Below are 26,409 nucleotides of genomic sequence, written 5' to 3' on the forward strand. Positions count from 1 at the left end.
CATCCCAGTGAGTCATGAACACACACACACACACCCCGAAGCAGTGTGCAGCTATCCCAATGCCCGGGGTTGCTCAAGGGCACCAAAGTCCCAACCCACCGGCCGTAAGACTCGAACCGACAACTCTCGGGTTACGACTCTCTAACCACTAGGCTACAACTGCCCCATTACCGTATTTTCTGGACTTTAAGTTGCTCCGGAGTATAAGTCGCATCAGTCAAAAAATGCATCATGTCGAGGAAAAAACATATATAAGTCGCACTGGACTATAAGTCGCATTTATTTAGAAAATTATTATTCTTTTGGAGGACATTTTGTTTGTTAAGTCTTTTTCCGTTGTCTATATGTTTCAGTTAACAGTTTTTTTCAGGGTAGGCTACAGGAGCAACATATAGCGCCCTCTCATGGCTGTAGACAGTAATTAACATTAGACAGTAATGTTCATGTTAGTCAGTATGAATTAATTTTGACATATAAGTCGCACCTGACTATAAAGGCAATCGCACACCGGCCGCGCAGCGCCGTTCTAAAAAAAATCGAACACATTGTTTTCTATGAGTATACGCACACCGGTGGCGCTTTTCCGCGCCACCCAGCTGTGACTCAGGAAGTTGCTCTAATCCCTGTCGCGCCACACAGCGCCACTCACATAGTTTACCATTAAATAACATCATATTTGTCCCAAATCATTAACGATTAACATTGGCTGCTAACGTATATTTTGCATTTTGAATTAGACACTGTCTGACGAAGCTCGCGCTATTTAATGTGCACTTTCGGTTTACGATACCTCCGAGTTGTCCTAGACCCGACTCGATGCGACGCTGAGCTGCACGGCCGGTGTGCGATCCCCTTAAGTCACAGGACCAACCAAACTATGAAAAAAGTGTGACTTATAATCCGGAAAATGTGGTAGTTAACATAAACTAACAATAGCTGGGTTTCCTTTCGTACGTGAAGCAAATCGTTTAAAAGTTCGCAAATACAGAAAAATCAGTTTTTCGGACGGATAATGGTCGTATTGGTAACTTCGCAATCAACAGGAAAAAAACAAAGCAGTAACGTAAACTGAGCCGTAAAAATAGATTTGTGGTAGAGAATCCTGTGCATTTCATCCGTGAACTTGAATTTGGTGTTTTACCCAGAAGCACTTCTGGACAGCTACCATTGTACTGATGTTTAAAACATAGACTGTAAAAAAAGATGGATGATGCGACATTGCTTTCTTTAATTGTAATGAATTGAAGCCAAAAATGTCTGACCATAGGCGCTGCCATGTTATGTAAAAATGTCAGTTTAGAGCCAGGGCATGCGCAGAAGGAATTGTCCAGAGCCGCGGTATCACACTTTCGCCAATCATAACGTCACGCCCCATTTCTATAGCATCGAATTACTAGCTAAAATAAAAATTATCATAAAAATGAACAATTAAACATATATCAGCATGATGGCAACTACCTTAAAGGACCAAAACCATCTTTCGGAAAATTTTATTGGAACTGTAAATCAATTTTTTCTTTAGCTGAGCGCTTTAGTTGCTATAATCTTTTTTGTTTTGTTTAACAGTCGTTGTACGATGTGCCGGTTGGTTGGTGTGGTATTTGTCCCGCCTCTCTTCCACTGTGATTGGATGACTGAGAAAAAAGTGACTAAACTCTCGACCAGTGTTGGGGGTAACGCATTACAAGTAATGTGCATTACGTAATAATATTACTTTTCTGAAGTAACCAGTAAAGTAACGCATTACTTTATAAATGTAAACATTAATATTTGAGTTAAAAAAGTAATGCAAGTTACTTTTCAGTTGAATTAATTTGATTTTAAAAAATTACTGAAATAAACTCAACATAGTCACGTAGAGTTATGCACTCTATGCGGGAGCATCTGAGCGGGAACAGTTTAAGTCAGAAACAGAGATGGCAGGCCAGAGCTTGACATTTTATTTTATATGGAAATATGCAATTTCTGAATGCAGAATTTCTCGGTCATAAAAAACACCTGCAAGGCGTGAAAGAGATCAAGCCTCAGTCAGGTAAGAAAAAGAAACGCTAAAGTAACTAAAAAGTAACGCAAATATTACTTTCCCTGAAAAGTAATTAAGTAACGCAATTAGGGATGCACTATATATCGGCCGACATATCGTTATCGGCCGATAACTGCTTATTTTTAATATTATCGGTTATCGGTCTGATAGCAAAATTAGGCCGATAAATGAAAGCCGATAAATGATGGATTATTTTGATTTGTTGAACCACTTCACTTGCTCATTGCTGGCCATGTGAAGTTTTGATTGGTGCTTTCTGTAACATAGCACAAAGATGACACGTGTTGCGGGCTTAAGAAGAGTATGCTAGTCTAGCGCAAGGACAAGATGTCCGCGATCTGGGAGTTTTTCATGTGAAAATAATATGAACATTTATCGGCCTATATATATATATATATATCGGTTATCGGCCCCCAAATATAAAGAGTTGTCGGTTATCGGTATCGGCCAAAATTTCCATATTGGTGCATCCCTAAACGCAATAAGTCACTTTTTTGGGACGTAACTTAATATGGTAATGCATTACTTTTAAAAGTAACTTTCCCCAACACTGCTCACGACAGCTGGTAAAATGCGGCATGCTCGGCACTGAGCGCAGAATAAACGCACAACGCCGCCACTGGCCTAAAGAAACGCTTTGGTAAATACATAAATGCTTAACAAACTATATTGCTCATTGTCATTGTTCATGTTAGTTAATGGATTTACTAATGCTAAAAATGCAATCTTTGTAAAAAGTGTGTTACTTTATTGTTTATATAAAGTGAGTTTGGGAAAAAAACTTAAAAATAAGCAGGCTGTTTTCACTACTGTGCCTTTAAGAAATTTGCATATTATGCACTGTGAATGAGCTCTGGTATGTTTAGCTAAACACTTTATGTGTGGAATGAGCAATAAGATCTTTGCCAAGGCGCTTAATTCTGCTTGGTTAATAGGCGTTGATTTGTAAACAAGGCCAAGGCCTCGGTTTTGTTCATCGCAGACTATAAGCGTTTGATTAAATTTCTCTGTTTTTCTCCCTGTGCTGTGCAGATATAGCCCACTATTACCTGTACTGCAGCCAGACTCTTCCCAATCCGTTCCAGCAGGTAATTCCCCGGCACGTTCTTCCCAGAATTCCTGACACGAGCGATAATCACGAGCTTAAAGAATCATTTGACTTCTAATTAAGGCAAACCCCCCACGTTACAGCCATTCTAATGTTTCTGTAAAAAATCTGCATGACTAATTACATTACGAATAGGCGATATGAAAATAAACTTTGATCAAAGGAAGTCTCTTTTGTCTGCAGTTTTGGGATAATTAGATTTGTCTGGCTTTCTCACATCGCCCGTGGGATTCCCGTGAAAGCTTTTGCACTTATTTAGACATTATTCTGTGTTGGTTATGCTGATGTTGTGGATGATCTATTAAAGGAAATCTTTGGGGGTAAAGGCATGGAGCAGATGTACGAGACAGATGCAGCCATTAACCGTTTCCCCTCTGAATATAGTAACTGTTAATCCTATGCAAATATATAACAGATATCCTCACCAGACTTGTGTGCGCAATAAGCCATCTATTGCACATCTTTGCCTTATTTTAGAAATCCTTTAGGTCAGCGCTTCTTAACTGGTGACCCAAAAATGAGTAGGTTTTTAATAGGTTGTGGTCAGCAGAAATGGTGAATACAAATAATGCACAACTAACCATAGCTGGGATAGGAAAATAAATAGACGTTTTTGCTATACTTTCATCTATTACTCTGATATTAATGTGATATTTTGGTTCAATGTTGGGTCAATCCATCTTCGGTTGTTTTTGCAGTTATAATTATTCTATCCTGTTCAGCTTATGTTAATAATTTGCATCATGTTGTGCCTAATTTATGGTACCAATCAAGGTTATGTATCAATTTAAAGATAAATGGTGTAATTTCTCAACCATATTTGTCAAAATAAACCCATAAATGCCATTAATTGAGATCGATGCACAAACAAATAGATATTAATCAGATATTTGTCTGATTCGCTGTCGTATCTGTACTGCAGTCCCTGACCATCTACCAGAAGTCTCTGACTACCATGCAGATTCAAGTGCAGGGCTTGCTGCAGTTTTCTGTCGCTGTGTTTCCTACTGCGGAGGTGAGAGAGTCATTATAGATGGCGATGCTGTTAATATATCACTTTCTCAACGTTTTTTACATTTGAATATTTCAGAAAGATCTGCTAGGAATTCAGCGGCTCCTCAACTCCTCCGAGTTCAATTTGCACCAGCTAACCGCCTTACTGGACTGCCGTAGTCTTCATAAAGTAAGTTCCTGCTCTTCCTTAACTCTTTTTCAGCCATTGACGAGTTTTAAGGGGAATCCATATTCAGCTATTATCCAGTAGGTGGCGCTTTTCTAAAAATAATGAAAAAAAATTCTAGTGCTGGCTGGCAACTTTTTTCAAAAATGCTGGTGGGGAAATAGTTAAAGTACCCATGAAGCAGAAGTCACGATCGAATTTACTACTGTGTTGTGATGTATTTCCGAATAACACATAATATCACAGCAGGAAAATAGTGGGTGTGGCTTGTGTTTTCCACCGTGCATTGATTAGATATAGAAAAGTAGGCATTTTATTCTGCACCTGGCAGCGGACTGATAGAGACCAAAGAAAACAAAAATATGGACGTATTCACTCATTGGTTTGTAAAGATCGTTTTTGAAGCTTAAAGTAGGCGTTGCCTGCCGTCGCCATCTTGGCCGTGCGTCACCGCGAATCAGTCGCGGATAACCGAAAATAGGTAAAGAGGCGGGACATGGGTGAAGGTGAGGTTGCTGGATGCTGAAACCACACCCACCTAGCTCCATTCTAGTGACAGCAGTCTGTTCACCACACACTCAAGTTAATTATACAGAACTTTAAGGCTTAATATAATTTAAAGTAACGCTATGTAGTTTTTCGACCTTTAAATAATGTCTCTAAAATTATTTCAGTGATAGAACAACTCTTAAAGGAATAGTCTACTCATTTTCAATATTAAAATATGTTATTACCTTAACTAAGAATTGTTGATACATCCCTCTATCATCTGTGTGCGTGCACGTAAGCGCTGGAGCGCGCTGCGACGCTTCGATAGCATTTAGCTTAGCCCCATTCATTCAATGGTACCATTTAGAGATAAAGTTAGAAGTGACCAAACACATCAACGTTTTTCCTATTTAAGACGAGTAGTTATACGAGCAAGTTTGGTGGTACAAAATAAAACGTAGCGCATTTCTAAGCGGATTTAAAAGAGGAACTATATTTTATGGCGTAATAGCACTTTTGGGAGTACTTCGACTCGGCGCAGTAACACCCTCCCTCTCCCATTATGAGAGTTAGGGGCTGGACACACCAAAACTTTTAAACGCGGCTGAAAACGCCTTGAGGACGCCGAATGCCAGCTGTTTTTCAGCTGAGTGCCAGCTTTCTTCAGCTGAGCGCTTTGGTAGCTGTGATACGTCAGCTGTGAGACGGTTGGTTGCCGCGATACTTGTCCCGCCCCTCCTCCACTGTGATTGGACGGCCGCGTGAGAACTGACATTGACGAGCGGAGCTTTTCATTCAAAGTTGAACATTTTTCAACTCTCGGTGCCCAGCCCCGAGCGCGGAAAAACCGCTGGGTGCCGGTTTTCAGTGCGGAAAAAACCCGCTAGCTGCTGGCTTATTTGAAAAACGCCGAGTTTCCATTGAAATGAATTGAAAACATGCGCCGGCCGCGGGCGTAAAAGCGTTGGTGTGCACGCCCCCTTAGAAGGGGAGTGGACTTTTCAGGCGAGTCGAAGTACTCCCAAAAGTGCTATTACGCCATAAAATATAGTTCCTCTTTTAAATCCGCTTAGAAAAGCGCTACGTTTTATTTTGTACCACCAAACTTGCTCGTATAACTACTGTTTGGTGTTTGGTCACTTCTAACTTTATCTCTAAATGGTAGCATTGAATGAATGGGGCTAAGCTAAATGCTAACGAAGCGTCGCAGCGCGCTCCAGCGCTTACGTGCACGCACACAGATGATAGAGAGATGTATCAACAACTCTTAGTCAAGGCAACAACATATTTTAATATTGAAAATGAGTAGACTATTCCTTTAACTGGACGAATTCTACTGATCCTGCAACCTGAGTAGCCTCCTAGCTGCTACAAGCACACTCTGAAAGTCGAGTGGTCGGGTAGAGCACACAGCCCCTCCCCTCCCCCTGCCTGCAGAAGAGTGTCTGATACCAGGCACTGTTGCACTTTTCAACCACATGGGGGAGCCAGAAGTCAATCTTACATGAAAAATACATAGTGTTGCTTTAAACGGATGAGTTACAAAAAAATCACACCCTCACAGTTGTCATGTAGGGCAAAATTAGCTATATAGACCAAAAACACTTTTTGTACCAGGCTGTAAACATATGATTTTTTTACTGTAAGTTGGCCATTTTAACAAAGAGGTCTAAGGAAATTGATTTTCTTTTGGAACCAGCCTCTAGCGGCAAGTCGATGAATTGCAGTTTAAGTCACTTCTGTATTAGCTTCATCAGAGAGATTAAAAGGTTGCCCCTTTATAGAGACAGAGCAAAGTTATGCTAATTCGAAAACCACGCGCACCAGGGGGAAAACAATCCAACCGTCTCCATTCACTTTGTATTACGTGAGGCCGCCTCCTTGTCATTTCTGGCTTATAACAAAAAACAGAATAATGCCTAAAAGCTGCTGTGTGACAAGGTGTACAGCTAACAAGCCAAAGAACCCAGAAATACGTTTTTATAAGCTGTCGACCCCAAAAATGAGCGTTTAAAGACACAAAAGTGGATCTCTGACTACGTTTTTTTCCAGTCGGCGTAGTTCTAATAATAGTAGTACTATGAAAAATTGCCTGTATCCATTTTTGTGTCTTTAAACACTCTTTTTTTTGGGGTCGACAGCTTATTTTGGGTTTTTTTTGCTTGTTAGCTGTACATCCTGTCACACAGCAGATTTTGGGCATTATTCTGTTTTTATTATAAGCCAGAAATTAAAAGGAGGCGGCCTCTCGCAATACAAACTCAACAGAGACAAATGGATTGTTTTCCCCACGGTGGGCGTGGTTTTCAGGTTATGACGCGTTGCGCTCTGTCTCTATAGTTGGAGGGGGCGGAGTTAACAGATGCTTCAGCAAAAAGCTGAGATAATTCCATTTTTGTGAAGGACTTTTGATAGAGATCAGATGCAGAGCGATCTTTAAAACATACACGGACATACAGCTGTTTGCCCTAGGGCAATACTTCCGTTTTTTATAAGTTGCGGAAGAGCGCCACCTGGGGGATAATAGCAGTATTTCAGATTGACGAGATAACTCGTTAATGGCGGGGAAAGAGTTAAATGTGTTTCAATCAGAAAATGAGTCGCCAGTGTGTGTGCAGAAACATCCTGTTATTATACAATTCCATTTATTCTTCTTTCTGTAATCTCCTTTAAACCGCAACAGTCACACAAAACAGAATGTTGGGGATCCACTATCAATGTGATGTCACATTGATTACGCCCCAACCATAAATGCTCACAGACTCCGCCTTATGAGCGCATTGTTCAATCTTCTGCCAGAGACACATGTTTTGATGTAGTCCAAAGCACACGTGTAAGCGCTCTACCCCCTACTTAGCATACGAGGAGGGGAACAGAAGCTTTCTTTGCATTTAAAGAAACACACAAAAACAGCACGTTTTTTATTGCAGCCACAAATGGCCATGTTCAACATCATATAATGAAAGATCTGTGGTGTATTTTGAGCTGAAACTTTACAGACACATTCTGGGGATACCAGAGACTATTTTAATATTGCTGGAAACACCTAGGTTAACTCTTTTACTCTGACAACGTGAATGATATACCTGTAATTATGACTTCAGAAGTTGGATGTACTGTAAGCAATTTTCTCAAAGGCAGCAAAGTACAGACAAACAAAACTTCTGAAATATTCAATGCCATAAACTCATTGTGTTTCACAGGATTATGTGGAGGCTCTGCTGGGCGTTTGCTACGACGGCGTTGAGGGACTCTTGTATCTGTGCCTGTTTTCTTTACTGGCTGCCTGTGCCTTTAGTGTCCTGCTGTGTGCCGTCCCCCGAGCCTGGACCCTCATTGCCATCAGGTATCGTACAGATGTTTTTTTTTATTATGGCTCTACAACACGGGTGTAGCTGACGTGTGATTGGTTTTCCTCAGGGACAGGAATTACGATGATATCGACGAGGAAGACCCATTCAACCCTGCGCGACGCATCACGGCGTATAACCCGGGACGATCTCAGGTTCACAGTTTCTGCAGTTACAGCAGCAGTATGGGCAGCCAGACCAGCCTGCATCCACCGCTGCCGACCACATCCAGTACACCAGAATACATGTGAGTACACGTGGGTCAGGACCTACTCGGGTCACACAGTGATATAATATTTGCCTTGATAACATGTACCACATTAAACACAATCAGAGATGATATAGACAAAAACTAAGGTCCAGAGAGACTTAAAATGAAGCAGTAAATTAGAAAAAAAAACAGGACAATGTTAAAATACTTAAATAATTAAATAACAAAATAATGTTTAATAAAGTTTTGGACCATGCCTTCCTCAGGGAGAGTGAAAAGCAGTTAACATGCATTAAAGCAACACTATGTAGTTTCCATGTAAAAATGACTTACAGCTCCCCCATGTGGTTGAAAAGCGCAACAGTGCCTGGTATCAGACACTCTTCTGCAGGCAGGGGGAGGGGCGGGGCTGTGTGCTCTACCCTCCACCGCCACTTTCGAAGTCTGCTTGTAGCAGCTAGGAGGCTGCTCAGGTTGCAGCAACAGTACAATTTGTCCAGTTAAAAATTGTTCTATCACTGAAATAATTTTAGAGACATTATTTAAAGGTAAAAAACTACATGGTGTTGCTTTAAGGCATGTGAGTAGTCACCAGTTGTCATGTGACCAACATCTCCATAGACGTGAAAAAATTGACCTAGTCAGGCGTTCAAATGTTGAACTGTATATTGACATCCAAGTGGGATCATGGTTAGACGTCCAAATAGTGGACCTAGTTTGCACACCGTGTAGAATTGGTCTTGGACCGACGGACGCAACATAGACATGATCTGCATGTCCATCAGATGTGTAATGTTTAGTGGGATTTGTCATTAAGTGTAGAAAACAATAATTAGGCTATATAATAATGTATATTCTATGTAATAATAATATAGAATATAAAATATAATAATGTAAATGATATATATCAACATTATTAAATACATTTTAATTATAGCCTAGTATTTAAAGGGACACTCCACTTTTTCCGAAAACATGCTCATTTTTCAGCTCCCCTAGAGTTTGATTTTTACCGTTTTTGAATCCATTCAGCTGATCTCTGGGTCTGGCGCTAGCACTTTTAGCATAGCTTAGCATAATACATTGAATCTGATTAGACCATTAGCATCACACTAAAAGATAACCAAAGAGTTTAGATATTTTTCATATTTATAACTTGACTCTTTTGTAGTTACATCATGTAAATGTTAAAGTGAAAAATTAAAGTTGTGATTTTCTAGACAGATATGGCTAGGAACTATACTCTCATTCTGGCGTAATAATCAAGTACTTTGCTGCTGTAACATGGCTGCAGCAGGCGCAGTGATATTACGCAGTGCCTGAAAATAGTCCCCTTGGTTACTTTGAATAGCAGCGGACTATTTTCAGGCACTGCGTAATATCATTGCGCCTCCTTCAGGCATGGTACGGCAGCAAAGTCCTTGATTATTAGCCTACCACAGAAGAGTCAAGTTTTAAATAGGAATATCGAAACTCTTTGGTAATTTTTTTAGCGTGATGCTAATGGTCTAATCAGATTCAATGGATTATGCTAAGCTATGCTAAAAATGGTAGCACCAGACCCGGAGATCAACTGAATGAATTCCAAAACGGTAAACATCAAATGTTTAATGTTTAGGGAAGCTGGAAAAGAAGCATATTTTCAAAAAAGTGGAGTGTCCCTTTAATTAAAGCTTATGTTATTATTGCGTACGTGTGGTATTAGTTTTTTAATAGAATTTTTTTTTTGTTGTTGTTGAATCATGATTTGTTTATAAAAACATCCATGTGCACATCTCACACACAAATTTGTGCGTGCACATTAAAGGCTGTTATTTTTTCGGGAATCCCGTGGGAATCCCGCAGGATCGGAAACAAAATCACTATTAATCACGGAATTGGGACGGGACAGGAAAAAATGTCAGCGGGAGTGGGTGGGACCGGGAATCGTAATAAAACTATGATCCCCAACTATATTCTGTCTTTTACTGCGTGTGCTGTTTTGTTTGGGTTTCCAAATGTTTGTCTGAGACGCATTGTGTTTGTTGATGTGAAGCGTCTCAGCAGATTAAACCCTCACTCTGAATTTACATGATTTAATGTCTGCATGTTCTTGCTCAAGAATAACAGTGGCTGTTTCATTTCTATTGTAAAGAATTGGACAAATATTAAAGTTGAAATTGATTTAAACGTTGTTTGGCTAAAAGCAACCATTTAAAGTGAAAGTAACTGAAGCGGGTCCTTAGCGCCCCCTGCAGGCATTTGTTATAATACATAATGCACATTTTTTTAGACTATATATGACTGTAATGTGTTCACTTGTTTTGATACTTTATTTGAACCAATTATTATTGCATTGTCATTATTATGTAATTTTAATTATTATTTTTATTACAAAAAATATCAAATTACTTTATTATCAATTAGCAAAATAATTGTTAGGGACAGTCCTAGATTAGTTAAAACATTTGAAAATAATGTGATTTCAGTTTCCCATTCATTTATTTTATCATTGAGGATTGTTGAGGATTAACTCTGGTTATATATTGTGTGCGTGCGTGCGTGTGTTTGCATGGATGATTTATAGGAAATTTAATGTGTTTAATGTGCATTGGTTTAAACTTGCTTTCAGTTCAATAAAGTAACATAAACTGTGCTATGCTGTTATCTGTACTGTATTTTTTTTACCGTAACTGACTGATTCCGGTAAAAAACAACAACACTGGAGTGGGAGGGAATAGGAGTCATACTTCTGGGATCGGATGTTTTTTCGTGGGTTTTTTTTTTGTGGGAGTGGGAGTGAAAATGTAAAGCTTATTTACATCAGTTTCAGATGGAAAAAATACCCTTATGACTGGTTTTGTGGTCCAGGGTCACATTTAATGATGAAATGACAAGGAAAATTACTCTACTAAACAGAAGAAATGTGCATTTTTCCCCCTATTTTAGTTTTTTCCTGTCTCTATGGATCCTAGTGAAAAATATTTTTGGGAATCCCTGTGTTTGGTTATTCTCTCTTGCTTAACTCACCTTGATTTTTTTCTCTGCTATAGGAACCAGTCCATGCTGTTTGAGAGAAATCCTCGCTATGAAAACGTACCATTGATCGGGAGAGGTTCACCGCCACCATCGTATTTACATTTTCCTATAAATTTAAATTATGCGTATACCTGTATGAATAGTGAAATTCACCTAAACAATGCCGTGTTTTTGACTTACATACCCGATCAGTAAGCTTTCATTTCTTTCAATCTGTTTAAAGTCAACAAGTTAGTATTTTCGTTGTATATCAATGAATGCACTTGTGTTCATTTTTGATTCATGTTGAATTCATTCAGTGAATTTGATAGCAGATGGAGCTGTACTGCCCTCTGCTGTTTACATTTTCCAGTCTGGTATGACTAAGGTCTGTTTTAATAGTCACATCAGTGCAGATATGAAGCGAAGGAGTATTACTATAAATTATAAATGACAATTAATTCGGCCTTTTTTAATGTGAACCCAAATGGGACTGATAATTGTCTGTCAAGCTTGGGCAGCTCATGGTGCCAAAGATGAATTATAAGTGAATGAATGCAGTTTTAAGAATGAGAAATGTTGGTTAATGTATCGCTGTAGGCGTAAACCTCATCACAGTACAGTCTAATGAACCAATTCCCATCATTTTTTATGTCTTTTTACAAAATATTTCACATCTAATTGACTCTTTTGTCTTTCATCACTTTTCAAGTTCTATCCCCAGACATTTAAAAACAGTAAGTTGACCCCAAACGCCATCTAAAGACGCACTGCCTCTCCTTAACTTCCCTCTCGCTTGTCAATTTCTTCATGCAATTCATAAACATTTCTGTACATCTCTTTTTAACTTGCTGAGCAGTTGGGGGAGCTTGAAAATATGTTTACTATCATCTGCCTTTATTGCCTAAATATACATCCGTACCTCTTTTCCTGCATCGGCATTTCACCCGAGAAATTTATTGTCCATAAATATTTGAATGCTTTATCTCTGATATCACTTTTTCCTATTTACCGACTACAGTATTCACCCAGCATGAGGACCACCTACCTGTCTATGACTGATGCCCAAATCCGACACTTCGGAACGGACCTCCAGGTGTAGCTTTCCTCTTCCTTATCAAGTCTCTGGCAGCGTGAGATGGTTAACTTGTTGGTACATGAAAGCAGAAGGTAATAAAGATGTAAAGTCTGTCCTCTTCATCTGCTCTGATGGAACTTCTCAAATAGGACAGCTGGGACTTTTTGAAGCAGAAATATCCTAAAGACTTTTTTAAGACAGCATGCGGTCCAGGCGGTGAAAGTAGACTTTTCTTTGAGATTTATGGGTGAACTTTGATCACATGTAAATATATGCTTTATTCTCCTCAGGGTTTATTGATATACTCTTATCTGTAATGGCTGGGTCAGTTTGGTGTTACTATTCATTGAAAGCTCTTAAATGCACTTATGATTATAAAAAAATTTGGGGGGACATTTTGTAAAAAAAATCATTTTATCAGACGAAGGCTTCATAAATAGCCTTTGATTTGTATTCCTCTTATTTCTGTATGTGGCAGCACGTGATGCGCCGACTCACACAATCTGAGAGAAAAATGATAAATGATCTGGTGTTGTGATTATATTCTGCATGAGAAAAAAAATTGGGTTGTTTGTGCCTCTTCTGAAATAAACTGTTATGCCGTGAAGTGATTTCGCCTCCATATGTCTGTATACAAGTAATCATCATTCGAATACTGTACATCTGCTCTTTATTTCAGTTTAACATTGTTTAGACTCGGATAATGCACAGTTTACAGTACTTTTTTATCTTCAAATAAATATATATATGCCAATTCGTGCAAAGATAATATACAAAGATCTAAATGAATCTTTGTGGATGCTACATCAAAGCCTATTTTCTAGTTTAAGTGCTTTCGTGTGTACTGTATATTGTAGATATTGCCATTTCTAAAGTTTTACTTGTTTTTTCTCATCATGACGTCTGTTTAGACAGACAGATGTTTATGCTGCAGTTGAATGAAATGGTAATACGTTATAGCTTATCGTGTGAATTTTAGCATTATTGTCTTTTGCTTGTCATGGCATTTCAAAAGTGCTGTTTTTATTGTTTATGTAATACATTTTGTGACATTTTGATTTAATAAAGTGATTTTTATTGAAAGTGACTTTTTTTGTAATTTGTTATGGAATAAAAGAGTTCATTCAGGCAATTCAATAATATTGTACTTTATAAAGCACCAAAACATTACAAATAATAAATTGAGGAAAACAATTAATAGTTAAAACGTAAAAGTCATTATTATTATTTATATTGAATACCATCGTATACGTCTGGGAACATTTTAGGTATTACAAGCTAGACCCAAATATTGCTTGAATTCAATTATTTATTTAATTGGAAAAATTAAATTAGACATCAAACAAATACACATTAATATACTAACAAAAAAAATAAAACTTGATTAAAATGAAGAGCATAATATTTCCACAATAAAATATTTGAAGTGAAAATGTTATGTAGTTTGCCAAAATAATTATTTCAATATCTTTGTAACAACTATCATAGCAAAGTATGAAAATCCAGTCTTAAAGGGGACATTTCACAAGACTTTTTGAAGATGTCAAATAAATCTTTGGTGTCTCTAGAGTGCAGTTTTAGCTCAAAATATCATATAGATAATTTATTGTAGTATGTTAAAATTAATACTTTGTAGGTGTGAGCAAAAAATGTGCAGTTTTGGGTGTGTCCTTTAAAATGCAAATGAGCTGATCTTAGCACTAAATGGCAGTGCTGTGGTTGGATAGTGCAGATTAAGGGGCGAATTATCCCCTTTTGACATCACAAGGGAGCCAAATTTCAATAGCCTATTTTTTCACATGCTTGAAGAGAATGGTTTACCAAAACTAAGTTACCTGGTTGATCATTTTCACATTTTTTAGGTTGATAGTAGCACTGGGGACCCAATTATAGCACTTAAACGTGGAAAAAGTCCCCTTTAATTTGATACTGAGGGTCCCTGCTCTTCCTCTTTATACCGGGTTGGTATCTGGCTTAAAAAAGTTTCAAGACCTCTGCTATTTGTGTAATATTTGCCTGCATATTTGTACTTTGAATGTGAATGATTCCTCATTTTGTGCATCTTGTTGAGAAGTGATATGCTATTAGTATATCAAAATGATCAGATTTTGTAACTGTTGGGAAAAATCTATATGCAATGCTTTAAGAACCACACAAAACATCCATAGCAACACTCAGTGATGGCTTGACATCATTTTTTGTATGCAATTGTCAAGTATGGTAACCCACACACCCCCGGAGTAGTGGGCAGCCATCACTGTCTGCAGCACCCACGGAGCAGCTGGAGGAAAGACGCCTCGCTCAAGGGCACCACAGTTGCTTCGTGCCGTGAGAATAAAGCCACCATTCACCCTAATTGTTGCATTTGCAACATTGGTGCCTGTTTACTGATGCTTCATTATTAGGAAAAAGGTTCTGTATTTGTTTTTATAGTCATGTTTATTTTGAAAAAATAATTAGACAATTTGATATTTTTAATAATTTATTAAGTATTTTGGTCCTTAATAATAATTTAAAGTATTTGTGGTACTGCCTGGGTCAGATACTGTAAGCTTTAATTTCATTGGCGATGTCAACTGCACAATGCAGAGTACAGGGGGCGCCAAATCCTCTCATTTTTGTTGCATTGACGCTAGAGGGGTTTTCAAAGCAAGGGCCCTCCAGGAGCTTTTGTGGGTCCCCCAAACATTTCAGATTAAAAAAAATCATTTTGATGTACTATTTTGAGTTTTTTTAAGTTAAAATTGTTTATTGTCATAAAAATATATGTTGATTTGACAAAAATGCTGTCTTTTTTTACAGTGTAATTGTAAAATGTATTTATTAAGCTTTTATCTCTCATTTTAAGCTTTAAACATTTCAGAATCATTTATAATTTATTACTTTCTAATGTGTTTTTTATTACAGTTTCTTTATTACACTCATTGAGGTTTATAATGCACGATTCTAGTGATGCATTATGAAACAAGATTTATTGTCAAAGTTGCTGCAGTACAGATACATTTGGATTGATCTCTTTATGTTTAAACCAAGCGTGCCGCACAAGCCCTGAAAAGTGAAGCCAAAACGTCTCGATCGCCCCCCAGTGACCGGTCCCAGTATAGGTCATAAAGCCCGCCTCCCCATGTTATTCAATGGGACTTGAGACCAACTAAAAAAATTAATTATACTTCAATTATCTTTTTTCCGAAGTTGGTTTCTGTCATTTACTGTAGTTTTTATCACGCTAATGTAAATTCAAATGTTTGTTTTTAAAATAGGTTTGTGTTTAGTTAGTTATTTAATGATATAAAAACAGTGGTGTCACGTCATGATTGACAGCTGTGATGTCGTGTGATATGCGCATTCTACGAGAGCGAGGGCGGGGTTTTGACTTCGCCTTCCCTTCCTGCTCACTACTGCGCAGGACTGGTCCCGAAATCGCTATTGCGCAGACTCAAGACCCAAGATGTCAGCGCCATATCGGGACACTGGCGGCTTCACTTTTCACCAATGGAAGAGAGCGAACAGGCGTCGTCCATCTTTTATACAGTCTATGGTTTAAACATTAGCATTACACTTAGTGCAGCCAATTACATATTTGTTACAAATAAAATATGTAAATTGCTATATAGTATATATTTAAGGGAGGGGTCCCTCACAAAAGTTCATCATATTTGGGGGTCTTTGGCATTAAAGTCTGAAAATCCCTGCGCTATAGGATGTAAGTGACACTACACTGTACACATTTCTTGTTGCAACTTTTTTTTACTAATTAGAAGTTGCTATTTTTTTTAAGTTTACAACTTTTTTTATAATTTAAAAAATAAAGTTGTAAACTTTAAAAAAAATTATACCAACTAGTTAAAAAAGTTGAATGATTTAATAATTCAAGTTGTTTAAACTTGTATCGATATATGCTAAACGTGCTTAAATGAAGCATGAAGACAGTTAGCCAAATCACAAAAAAAGTCTTCAGTAATTTCTATCATATAATGTGACATTAGAAGAGATGTTGTGATGGGGTTTATTGGCAATGGAAATTTTTGGGCAGAAAAATCGCAGGAGAATGATAGATCAGGATAAGACAATAGTGGTACAGAAGGCTTCGTGTAATTTTAGAACAGAACAGAAAGTAGAATATAAGAGCATTTATTATTTAATAGAAGAAAATATAAATAATAAAACAGCATTTATTATTTGATAGAGTAAAATTGAAAAATATCTATTGGAGAGTCAAATAGAATAGATCGCAACATTATTTTATTATGGAATAGAATTAATTGTATAGTATTAGAGAAAAAAATGTCTATTATGCAATATATTAACCCCTTAACTGACACATTGCTTTTTGAGTGTGGGGAGGTAAAAAAGTGATGTACACCTTCAACTTCATATAACTTTGGCATTATTTTTGGTCTAGAAGCCTAATCTTGGTCTCGTTTTAAAGAAGACACTTTAAAGTTTTCACAGAAGTGTCTGGAGGTGAAAATATTAAATAGAAAATAGTTATAGCAGTTTACATTTATGGTAATAAATAAAAAAGCAATATTTTATACATAAAATTATGTTTCACGCCAGAAATGCTACAAAATATAAGATATAAGTCTAAACCATTTGTGATCCAAATTTCTAGTTAAAATCACAAAAAATGAGGCTTGTGTTACACTTTTAGTGGTTTTTACCAACAACGGCCACTAGGTGTCAACGGTTTGCTGCATACTCTTGTCACAAATTATTAAATTACTGTCACTGCATTATTATTACTGCTAAAATGTTTTGAAATATGAAAACTGCATTCTGAGAGCATTCCAATGATATATAGTTTATCATGTTTATACAGATTTAAAATAGGGATTTTATGTAATAAATATGTAAAAACATATTGGGCCCACATGTGGGCCTGTGACCTTTCAGAAACTCAGATTTTTGACTACGTCATTTTATTCACAAAATGGTGATGATTTATTAAAATATATATATAGTTTGTTATGATTGTTAAAGTTTAGAACATGGTATGGTGCTATACAGTATGTAAAAACAAATTGGGTTCACCTGTGGCCTCGTGACATTTTAGAAACTGACTCTTACTACGTCATAATTTTCTCAAAATGGGGATGAAATATGAAAACTAATCTCTTAGAGCTTTCAAACGATATATATGTGTGTGTGTGTGTGTGTGTGTGTGTGTGTGTGTGTGTGTGCGTGCGTGCGTGCGTGCGTGCGTGCGTGTGTGTGTGTGTGTGATAGATTAAAATTTACATGCAAAATATTGATGTAACTTAGGTGTCCTGCTCATGGGACAGTGCCAGTTAAGAGCAGCATCTATTATAGGAACAGAAAACAGAACTGTCACTGTCTTTTAAAGGTCCATGTATGTACCATTTAGATACAGATGTGTACCTTTAAGGTACCAATATGCGCTCTTTAGGTACAAGTGTGTACTTTTTAAAAGGGTACTGCCCCAGTGACATCTTTTATAACTTTCTTTTGGAGGTTGTACCAAATGACACGAAAACAGACCTTCTTGTTTTTTCAGTGATATTTCAATTGTTTCAGTGAATGTTCCTTGTAAACAAGGACTCAACAACATTTTTAATAAAGTGTTTCTGTGAAAAGCAGTGAGTGTTGTCTGATATCAACATTATATCTTGTCACTTGAACCGAGAAAGTATAAGAAAATCACATTACAGCTGTGCAAAGAGAGAAATCTTTCCAAACAGCCCCTGAAAGAATAAGTCATCTTACACCAATGCCAGCGTGTCCGTTACATAATGTGAACATTCATGACAGTGAGACAAACGATAACCCAAATTAACCCATCATGTGTTCCACAGTGCCATTATTATGCTGACGTGGTGCCATCTGCATTGTACTTGGCAGCAGTGCTTTTGGTTTAACAGATTCATTAACACGTGTGGTTCATTTATCTTCTGCGGCTTAGAAAGAAGATCGACTGCTGCGTGTGACCAAGAACCAAATAGCAAACCTGGAACTCTGAATTATATCATTATATCATAAAAATCTGATTTTTTTTCCATGTTTAAGTGCTATAATTGGGTCCCCAGTGCTTCTATGAACCTAAAAAAATGTGAAGAAGATCAACCCAGTAACTCTTTACCAAGTTTTGGTAAACCATTCTCTGCAAGCATGTGAAAAAATAGGTCATTGAAATTTGGCTCCCCTTGTGATGTCAGAAGGGGATAATACCGCCCCTTAATCTGCACTATCCAACCACGACACTGCCATTTAGTGCAGAGATCAGATCATTTGCATTTAAAATGCCACAGTTTGAAATGATTTTTTTCATCCTCATGTTGTTTTTTTCTCTGAAGAATATATATTTTGATTAATGATGGTAAGCACACAGCTGATTGTAACCACTGACTCCCATAGTAGGAAAAACAAATACAAGGGAATTCAATACCGTCAACTGTGTGTTTACCATCATTTATCAAAATATCTTCTTTTGTGTTTATCAGAAAAAAAGAAATTTAAACAACAACATGAGAATGAGAAAATGATGACAGAATTTTCGTTTTTGGGTGAACTATCCCTTTAAGTGCACAGCTGATTCATTTGTGTGTATCTGTGTTGGTGTCGTGCAGAGGTCAGTTTGTAACAGCATGTTTTGGACATTGTTCTAGGATTAAAGGATTATGCAGAAAACTCCTAGATTACAGCAGACCTGCTCTGTCTCGTGCTGGGCTACACCATTAAGACTAATTAAAATGTTCAGAGCTCCTCTACATCCTCTACAGCCTATGTCTGAATTAAGGCGAGCATGATTCAAAATTGTCATTTACATTTATGAAAGGCATTACATTTTGAGAAGCATTCAACATATCACTGAATAAATAGAGAGACGTTTTTATGCAATTATGTTTATGTTTGACTGATGAAGGTCTTCTATGCCAAACCTGTGAATCTATATGAATATTAATAATTATATGTGGTGTTATTCAGCTGATTGAACCTTTTATAGCTGTCACTGGGGCAGTACCCTTTGAAAGGTCCTAATATGTAGCCTACCATTTAGGTACAGATATGAATACATTCGGCAGGCTACATATATGTATTTTTGACATATTTCTGACATTGTAAGGTCCAATGAGGAGGCTGAGAGAATATCAGTAGTTCATATTTGTTACCTTCTGCTCATCTTACATTCAGAGTGTTTCGACATGCACTTAAAGGGATAGTTCACAGAAAAATTAAAATTCTGTTATTATTTACTCACGTTGTTACAAACCTGTATAAATTTCTTTGTTCTGATGAACACAAAAGAAGATATTTTGAGGAATATTTGTAACCAAATTGATCAGAGACCCAATTTACTTATTTTTTCCTACTATGGAAGTCAATGGGGTGTCTGATCAGTTTGGTTACAAACATTCTGTAAAATATCTTCCTCAAAATATCTTCTCAAACCGATCAGAGACCCCATTGACTTCCATAGTATTCTTTTTTTCCTTTTATGGAAGTCAATGGGGCCTTTGATGAGTTTGGTTACAAATATTTCTCAAAATATCTTCTCAAACCGATCAGAGACCCCACCGACTTCCGTAGTATTCTTTTTCCTACTATGGAAGTCAATGGGGCCTGTGATCGGTTTGGTTACAAACATTCCTCAAAATATCTTTCCAAACCGATCAGAGACCCCATTGACTTCCATAGTATTCTTTTTTTTCCTTTTATGGAAGTCAATGGGGCCTCTGATGAGTTTGGTTACAAATATTTCTTAAAATATCTTCCCAAACTGATCAGAGACCCCATTGACTTCTGTAGAATTCTTTTTTCCTACTATGGAAGTCAATGGGGCCTGTGATCGGTTTGGTTACAAACATTTCTCAAAATATCTTGCCAAACCGATCAGAGACCCCATTGACTTCCATAGTATTTTTTTTCCTACTATGGAAGTCAATGGGGCCTGTGATCGGTTTGGTTACAAACATTCCTCAAAGTATCTTTCCAAACCGATCAGAGACCCCATTGACTTCCGTAGTATTCTTTTTCCTACTATGGAAGTCAATGGGGCCTGTGATCGGTTTGGTTACAAACATTCCTCAAAATATCTTTCCAAACCGATCAGAGACCCCATTGACTTCCATAGTATTCTTTTTTTCCTTTTATGGAAGTCAATGGGGCCTCTGATGAGTTTGGTTACAAATATTTCTCAAAATATCTTCCCAAACTGATCAGAGACCCCATTGACTTCTGTAGAATTCTTTTTTCCTACTATGGAAGTCAATGGGGCCTCTGATCGGTTTGGTTAAAAATATTTCTTAAAATATCTTCCCAATCCGATGCGAAGTTCGTCACAACATGTATGTAGCCTGTCATGTGTGTGGTTCCTTTTTTCAAAATATGTGTTCTGCGCGTCAAGTGAACCTACGTGTCTTGTCAAAATAAGTGCCTGCTGCAGATGCGTCTAAAGGGTTTATGATAAAAGAGATGCTCGCGTTTGCCAGAGACCCCATTGACTTCCATAGTGTTCTTTTTTCCTACTATGGAAATCAATGGGGCCTCTGATCGGTTTGGTTACAAGCATTTCTCAAAATATCTAAAAAATTTATACAAGTTTGGAACAACTTAAGGTTAAGTAAATGATGACACACTGTAAATTCTAACATGTTCAGTGTACTTGAAAAAACTACCGATTGCCCTTATTTTTCCAAAGCAAACTTAAAAGGAAAATTAAGGTTAACTTACTAATCAGCTCTTGTTTAAAACTCATTCATAGCTCCCATCATGCATTGCAACTTGACAAAATTCTGCAACTTTCTTACCATTTATCTTCACCATCATTGAGATTTGTATCAGAAATCACGATGTCTCATTTAAGCATCAATAAAACACCTTAAAGCGGTGTTATTTTGGAAAAGTGCCATACGAGCAGCATTTTTATGTGCTTTATTTTCTTTACCATTTATTTATAAACAAATGTTTAATTAACAACTTGGTACAAAGTAATTAACCCCAGATGATCTGACAGGCTTATCTCCTACATCAAGCAATGAACAAATGGTTTTATTAAAACACTGTTGCAGTTGCCAAAAGAGGAGAGTTAGGTCAGTGAATGGCAAGGGACAAATGTCTAACTAAAGGCAACAGTAATCACGAAAATGGTGACTTCAAATGAACCCATAACAAAAACACAAACTGGAGATTTAATGTAGTGATGCAAAGTCCGATTCATTTCCGCGAACCGGCTCTTTTCGGACAGTTCGGCTCATTGAACCGGTTCAAAAAGCCGATTCACCTGTTCCTGACGTCATCAAGAAATGACATCACTACGCATTTACGTAAGGAATGATTGACGACAGGCCATTGAATTATAAGAAAATAATGCACACCAAGGTGGTAATGCGGCACGACGCGAAGCGGAGTGCCGTTACACCACAGGTGTGCATTATTTTCAAATAATTCAAAGGACCGGAGTCAATTATTCCGCTTATACCACGGTTACCACAAACATTGCTCTAGTGCCTATTTTTAAGACATTTGAAAAGTTAGGTGTGCGGTTTACAGAAAAATAATCAACACCCATAGAACATTTCTCAGCCAATCAGAATGCAGCATTCAACAGACCCGTGGTATAATGTATCAATAAAACATTCAAATAAAGTCGTTTGTGTCAACACATTAAAACTTTTTAAAAAAAATTAAGTTGTTTTTGTGAAGGCATAGCTGATTTATTGCCTTTCATTCCAGAAGTTAGTAATGTTTGTGGTCACAGTTTCAATCGCGGATAATAAATAATAAATGCCAGATACAACTGACCAGTTTTGACAAGCCTACAACTTGAATAAGATTTCTAAAAGACACTGATGCACAATTGCGGATGTGTAAGTATAAATAATAAATACACTTGTGTGCTAAACAACTACAATATAAATTGCATGCACAATAAATCGTACCAAAACTAAAGCTTTTTAATAAAACAAGCATATCAAGAAACTAATAAAAAAGAAACTTCGCGCATCAGGCTCATTCAAATCCTCGGTGATTCACACGCAGTGTCAGCAACTCATCCGTCAGAATCGTCGGCAATCATCGACAAACTTTGTTCGGTTCTTTTTGAGTCCGATTGTGCTATTTCGGCTGTGCGTCCTGCGTCATCAACCCGGAACCTATGCCCAAAACTAAAGTTCGATTCAGTTCAATTTGTGAACCGGATCGACCGGTTACTTCCTGAGAACCGGCTCAAAAGAACGATTCGTTCAAGAACCTAACATCACTAATTTAATGTGATACATTTTGTGGTAAATGTCCATTTAGAAACAGGTGTGGAGGAGGGGAATTGCGATCAAATGCGCATGCTCAATAGAACGTCTTGGATATTTTGTGTCATTTTACTTAAATTGCTTCAGTTGTGTGAATTTTATATTTTAAAATTTAAACAACAATTAGCAATTTTAAGTAAACTCAACATTTTAGTTAAACATACTAGCATTTTTAACGTAAGGTATACTATTTAATTTTACAGTGCAGGATTAAATTTTTTTGGTAAGCTATCCCTTTAAACCACACTTGAAAGTGACTCAATGTCACTGATAAAAAAACAAACCTCATAACATAAGCACACTTTCAAAACAATGCATTTCACGAAAAGTGCAATAAATCAGTGCATTTGGTGTGACACGTCATGAATGACATGACATCTGTAGTTGCTTTATTATTATATCCTGGAGAATTGGCTATTTTGCTCTTCCTGGTTTTGATTGCTTTCAAAGTGTTACTGCTTTTTGAAATGTCTTTCCTAACAGCAAATCAATGAACCGCTGGCAGAGTCTTTGACACACAAGGATAAGGCTGCTGTATTAGCAGAGCTGTAGGGTATCACTCAGGTGTGACCTGCCAGATATCCAATCATTGCCAACCGGTTGGGCATAGCTTGCATCTGATCCAATGCTTCTCTCTCAATCCTGGGCAGGAAGAAACGTAACTTTCCTGAATTACCCCGCAGATCCCCTGCCAGTGGTGCCTGGGGGGAAACAGGCGTTGTTTTTACTACACTCAGAGCATTACACCAAACTTTTGTCTGGCTTTTGATTGTTTACTGTCGCTCTGTCTTTGTAGTCTTTGTCTTTGCAGAGAGAAAAGAGACACAAATCAAGCTGAAGAGAAAGAGAGAGAGAGATGCTGGCAGCATAGCAATACTCTGCTGTTTGATCTCTGACACTAATGTTCACACTCATCTTTCTTTAATTAAATGAAGAGCTGTGGGAATATAGTGTTGCTGGCAGAAAAGAAGACTCTTATGAGATGTATTCAGTAATATATATATACTCTAATGAGGATGCATTACAATCATGGTTACCATGGTAATGGGAAACCATGTGATTTCAAATATGTCTATGAATATTAAGAAATATTTCTCACAATTACCTGTGTGTTTTTAGGGCATTGAGTTGTTGTGGTTGTTGTGATTCTTGGAGATGTGCGTGTTCGTGTTATGACCACCAGGGGGCTCCTTATATCAGTAATTGATAGAAACTAATTCTGTGCTGACAGAGGCAATTGCAAATCCTCTCATGATGCCTGCTTGTATTTAATGTAAACACTTTGTTCATGTATGAAAAACATTGGTATCTAAATATAAATATAAAATTGGTATCTAAATATAAATAAAAGTTATAAAAGTTTGGTGAAAATCATGATGCATTTTAGTGCAATTAAAAATTGTGATTGCTGGAAGAGGCATTAATATAATCTTATAAAGTAACAACATTTTTAATGGGACTTCTGGTCGGTTTGGTTACAAACATTGCTCATAGCTACTTTTTGCTATTTTTCACGTTTAATATATCAAATTAATAAAGCCTTAAAATTAATATTTTTATTTGTAATCTACAGCAAGCAAGTAGTTTATTTATAAGTATTGTACTTATTTGAAAAATGTTTGTTCCCAAACCAATTAGAGACCCCATTGACTTTTATAGTATTCTTTTTTCCTACTATGGAAGTCAATGAGGCCTCTGATCGTTTTGGTTACAAAAATTTCTCAAAATATCTCCCCAAACCAATCAGAGACCCCATTGACTTCCATAGTATTATGTTTCCTACTATGGAAGTCAATGTGGCCTCTGATCGGTTTGGTTACAAATATTTCTCAAAATATCTTCCCAAACCAATCAGAGACCACATTGACTTCCATAGTATTCTTTTTCCTACTATGGAAGTCAATGGGGCCTCTGATCGGTTTGGTTACAAATATTTCTCAAAATATCTTCCCAAACCAATCAGAGACCACATTGACTTCCATAGTATTCTTTTTCCTACTATGGAAGTCAATGGGGCCTCTGATCGGTTTGGTTACAAACATTTCTCAAAATATCTTCTTAAACCGATCAGGGACCCCATTGACTTCCATAGTATCTTTTTTCTACTATGTGGTGGCCTCTGATCGATTTGGATGCAAACATTTCTCAAAATATCTTCTCAAACCGATCAGAGACCCCATTGACTTTCATAGTATTCTTTTTTCCAACTATGGAAGTCAATGGGGCCTCTGATCGGACTTTCATAGTATTCTTTTTTCCAACTATGGAAGTCAATGGGGCCTCTGATCGGACTTTCATAGTATTCTTTTTCCTACTATGGAAGTCAATGGGGCCTCTGATCGGTTTGGTTACAAACATTTCTCAAAATATCTTCTTAAACCGATCAGGGACCCCATTGACTTCCATAGTATTCTTTTTTCTACTATGTGGTGGCCTCTGATCGATTCGGATGCAAACATTTCTCAAAATATCTTCTCAAACCGATCAGAGACCCCATTGACTTTCATAGTATTCTTTTTTCCAACTATGGAAGTCAATGGGGCCTCTGATCGGACTTTCATAGTATTCTTTATTCCTACTTTGGAAGTCAATGGGGCCTCTGATCGGTTTGGTTACAAACATTTCTCAAAACATCTCCCCAAACCAATCAGAGACCTCATTGACGTTCATCGTATTCTTTTTTCCTACTGTGGAAGTCAATGGGGCCTCTGATCGGTTTGGTTTCAAATATTTCTCAAAATATCTTTTTTTTTATTTGAAACAGACCAAAACGTATTTGACGTAACCAGCATTATTTTTTAACCAAAATCAAACTTTTTTATTTTGTAAAATTCTGTTGTTATTTATTTTAAAGACAACAGATTATTTAAAATTTTTGTAGTATTTTTTCAAGTATTTAAAGCTGAACATATACAATCAATGATTGTCAAAGTCTTTTTTTCTGCATCCACTTCCTGTGCACAGGCTTTCTTTATTAATGCTTCAAAACAATTTACATAAAAGACAGAATACTGTCGTAGCTCCGCCCCGCGGACGCTGTTAAATCATGTGGGAAGAGTTTCTCATTTAAGCCACGCCCCCATCGCGTTCCGTCCGCACGCTAGTGTTCAGCAGCGATCAGACTCCAGTGGATCCGAGTGCGAGCATTCAACGCAGAGACACACGGTTCGGATAACACACCAGATTCAACAAAACACCGTTTATGGTTGTAACTGAAGATTTCACAATGTCTCGTACCGACGAGGTCCAACGCATTACGGAAAATGTCTATAAGGTAAAGTCGATTCAAAGAAACTAACTAATGGAAGAAGTTATTGATCACAGGTGTTGATTTTCATTAGATTAGTGCTACGAAAGTGTCACGCTTCAGTTGCGAAGACTGCTTGTTGAATTATTGTTCACCGCATTGCACGAAATGCTATTTTAAAGTATGTGTTTTAATGTTTAAATCTATAAGCTAATCTTTTATGAAGTTCTTGCTAATGTTGATCATACGTCAATGAAATGCCTCGTGGCATATAAAGGCTAATTTGCATTGTTTTGCTATCTATGTCACTTTGAAGAATATTTTATTTAACCCTTCCCATTCCTCTCTCCTTCTGTCTCTCCCTATCTCACACACCCACCCACACACCCACCCTATCTCTCTACTGTACCTCTCTATCTCCATCTATCTAGTTGTGTTTA

The 26,409-nt window shown here is 37.3% G+C and overlaps 2 protein-coding genes across 20 annotated transcripts in view; both read left to right on the forward strand.

The window, feature by feature from the left end:
* Positions 1–13,540, forward strand: part of ttyh2l (tweety homolog 2, like) — a 61,292-nt gene extending 47,752 nt beyond the window's left edge. The window contains exons 8-15 of one of the 2 annotated variants that reach the window (XM_073856929.1): positions 3,077–3,132; positions 4,075–4,167; positions 4,243–4,335; positions 8,025–8,167; positions 8,242–8,418; positions 11,415–11,492; positions 12,091–12,116; positions 12,401–13,540. In XM_073856929.1, the coding sequence (XP_073713030.1) occupies positions 3,077–3,132; positions 4,075–4,167; positions 4,243–4,335; positions 8,025–8,167; positions 8,242–8,418; positions 11,415–11,492; positions 12,091–12,116; positions 12,401–12,441 (707 nt within the window). In that variant the 3' untranslated portion in view covers positions 12,442–13,540. Of the gene's footprint in view, positions 1–3,076; positions 3,133–4,074; positions 4,168–4,242; positions 4,336–8,024; positions 8,168–8,241; positions 8,419–11,414; positions 11,493–12,090; positions 12,117–12,399 lie in introns of both variants that reach the window. The other variant, XM_073856928.1, reaches the window with a different exon arrangement.
* A 12,254-nt stretch (positions 13,541–25,794) lies between these two features.
* Positions 25,795–26,409, forward strand: part of baiap2a (BAR/IMD domain containing adaptor protein 2a) — a 124,540-nt gene continuing 123,925 nt past the window's right edge. For 12 of the 18 annotated variants that reach the window (XR_012359143.1, XR_012359144.1, XR_012359145.1 and 9 more), the window contains exon 1: positions 25,796–25,996. Coding sequence is in view for 8 of the 18 variants with exons in the window: in XM_073856932.1 (XP_073713033.1) it covers positions 25,925–25,996 (72 nt within the window). In the remaining 10 variants the exon portion in view is untranslated. Of the gene's footprint in view, positions 25,997–26,409 lie in introns of all 18 variants that reach the window. The other 6 variants (XR_012359139.1, XR_012359140.1, XR_012359141.1 and 3 more) reach the window with 2 other exon arrangements.

This window comes from Misgurnus anguillicaudatus, chromosome 19, assembly GCF_027580225.2.
Source record: "Misgurnus anguillicaudatus chromosome 19, ASM2758022v2, whole genome shotgun sequence".
Classification (NCBI taxonomy): Eukaryota; Metazoa; Chordata; class Actinopteri; order Cypriniformes; family Cobitidae; genus Misgurnus; species Misgurnus anguillicaudatus.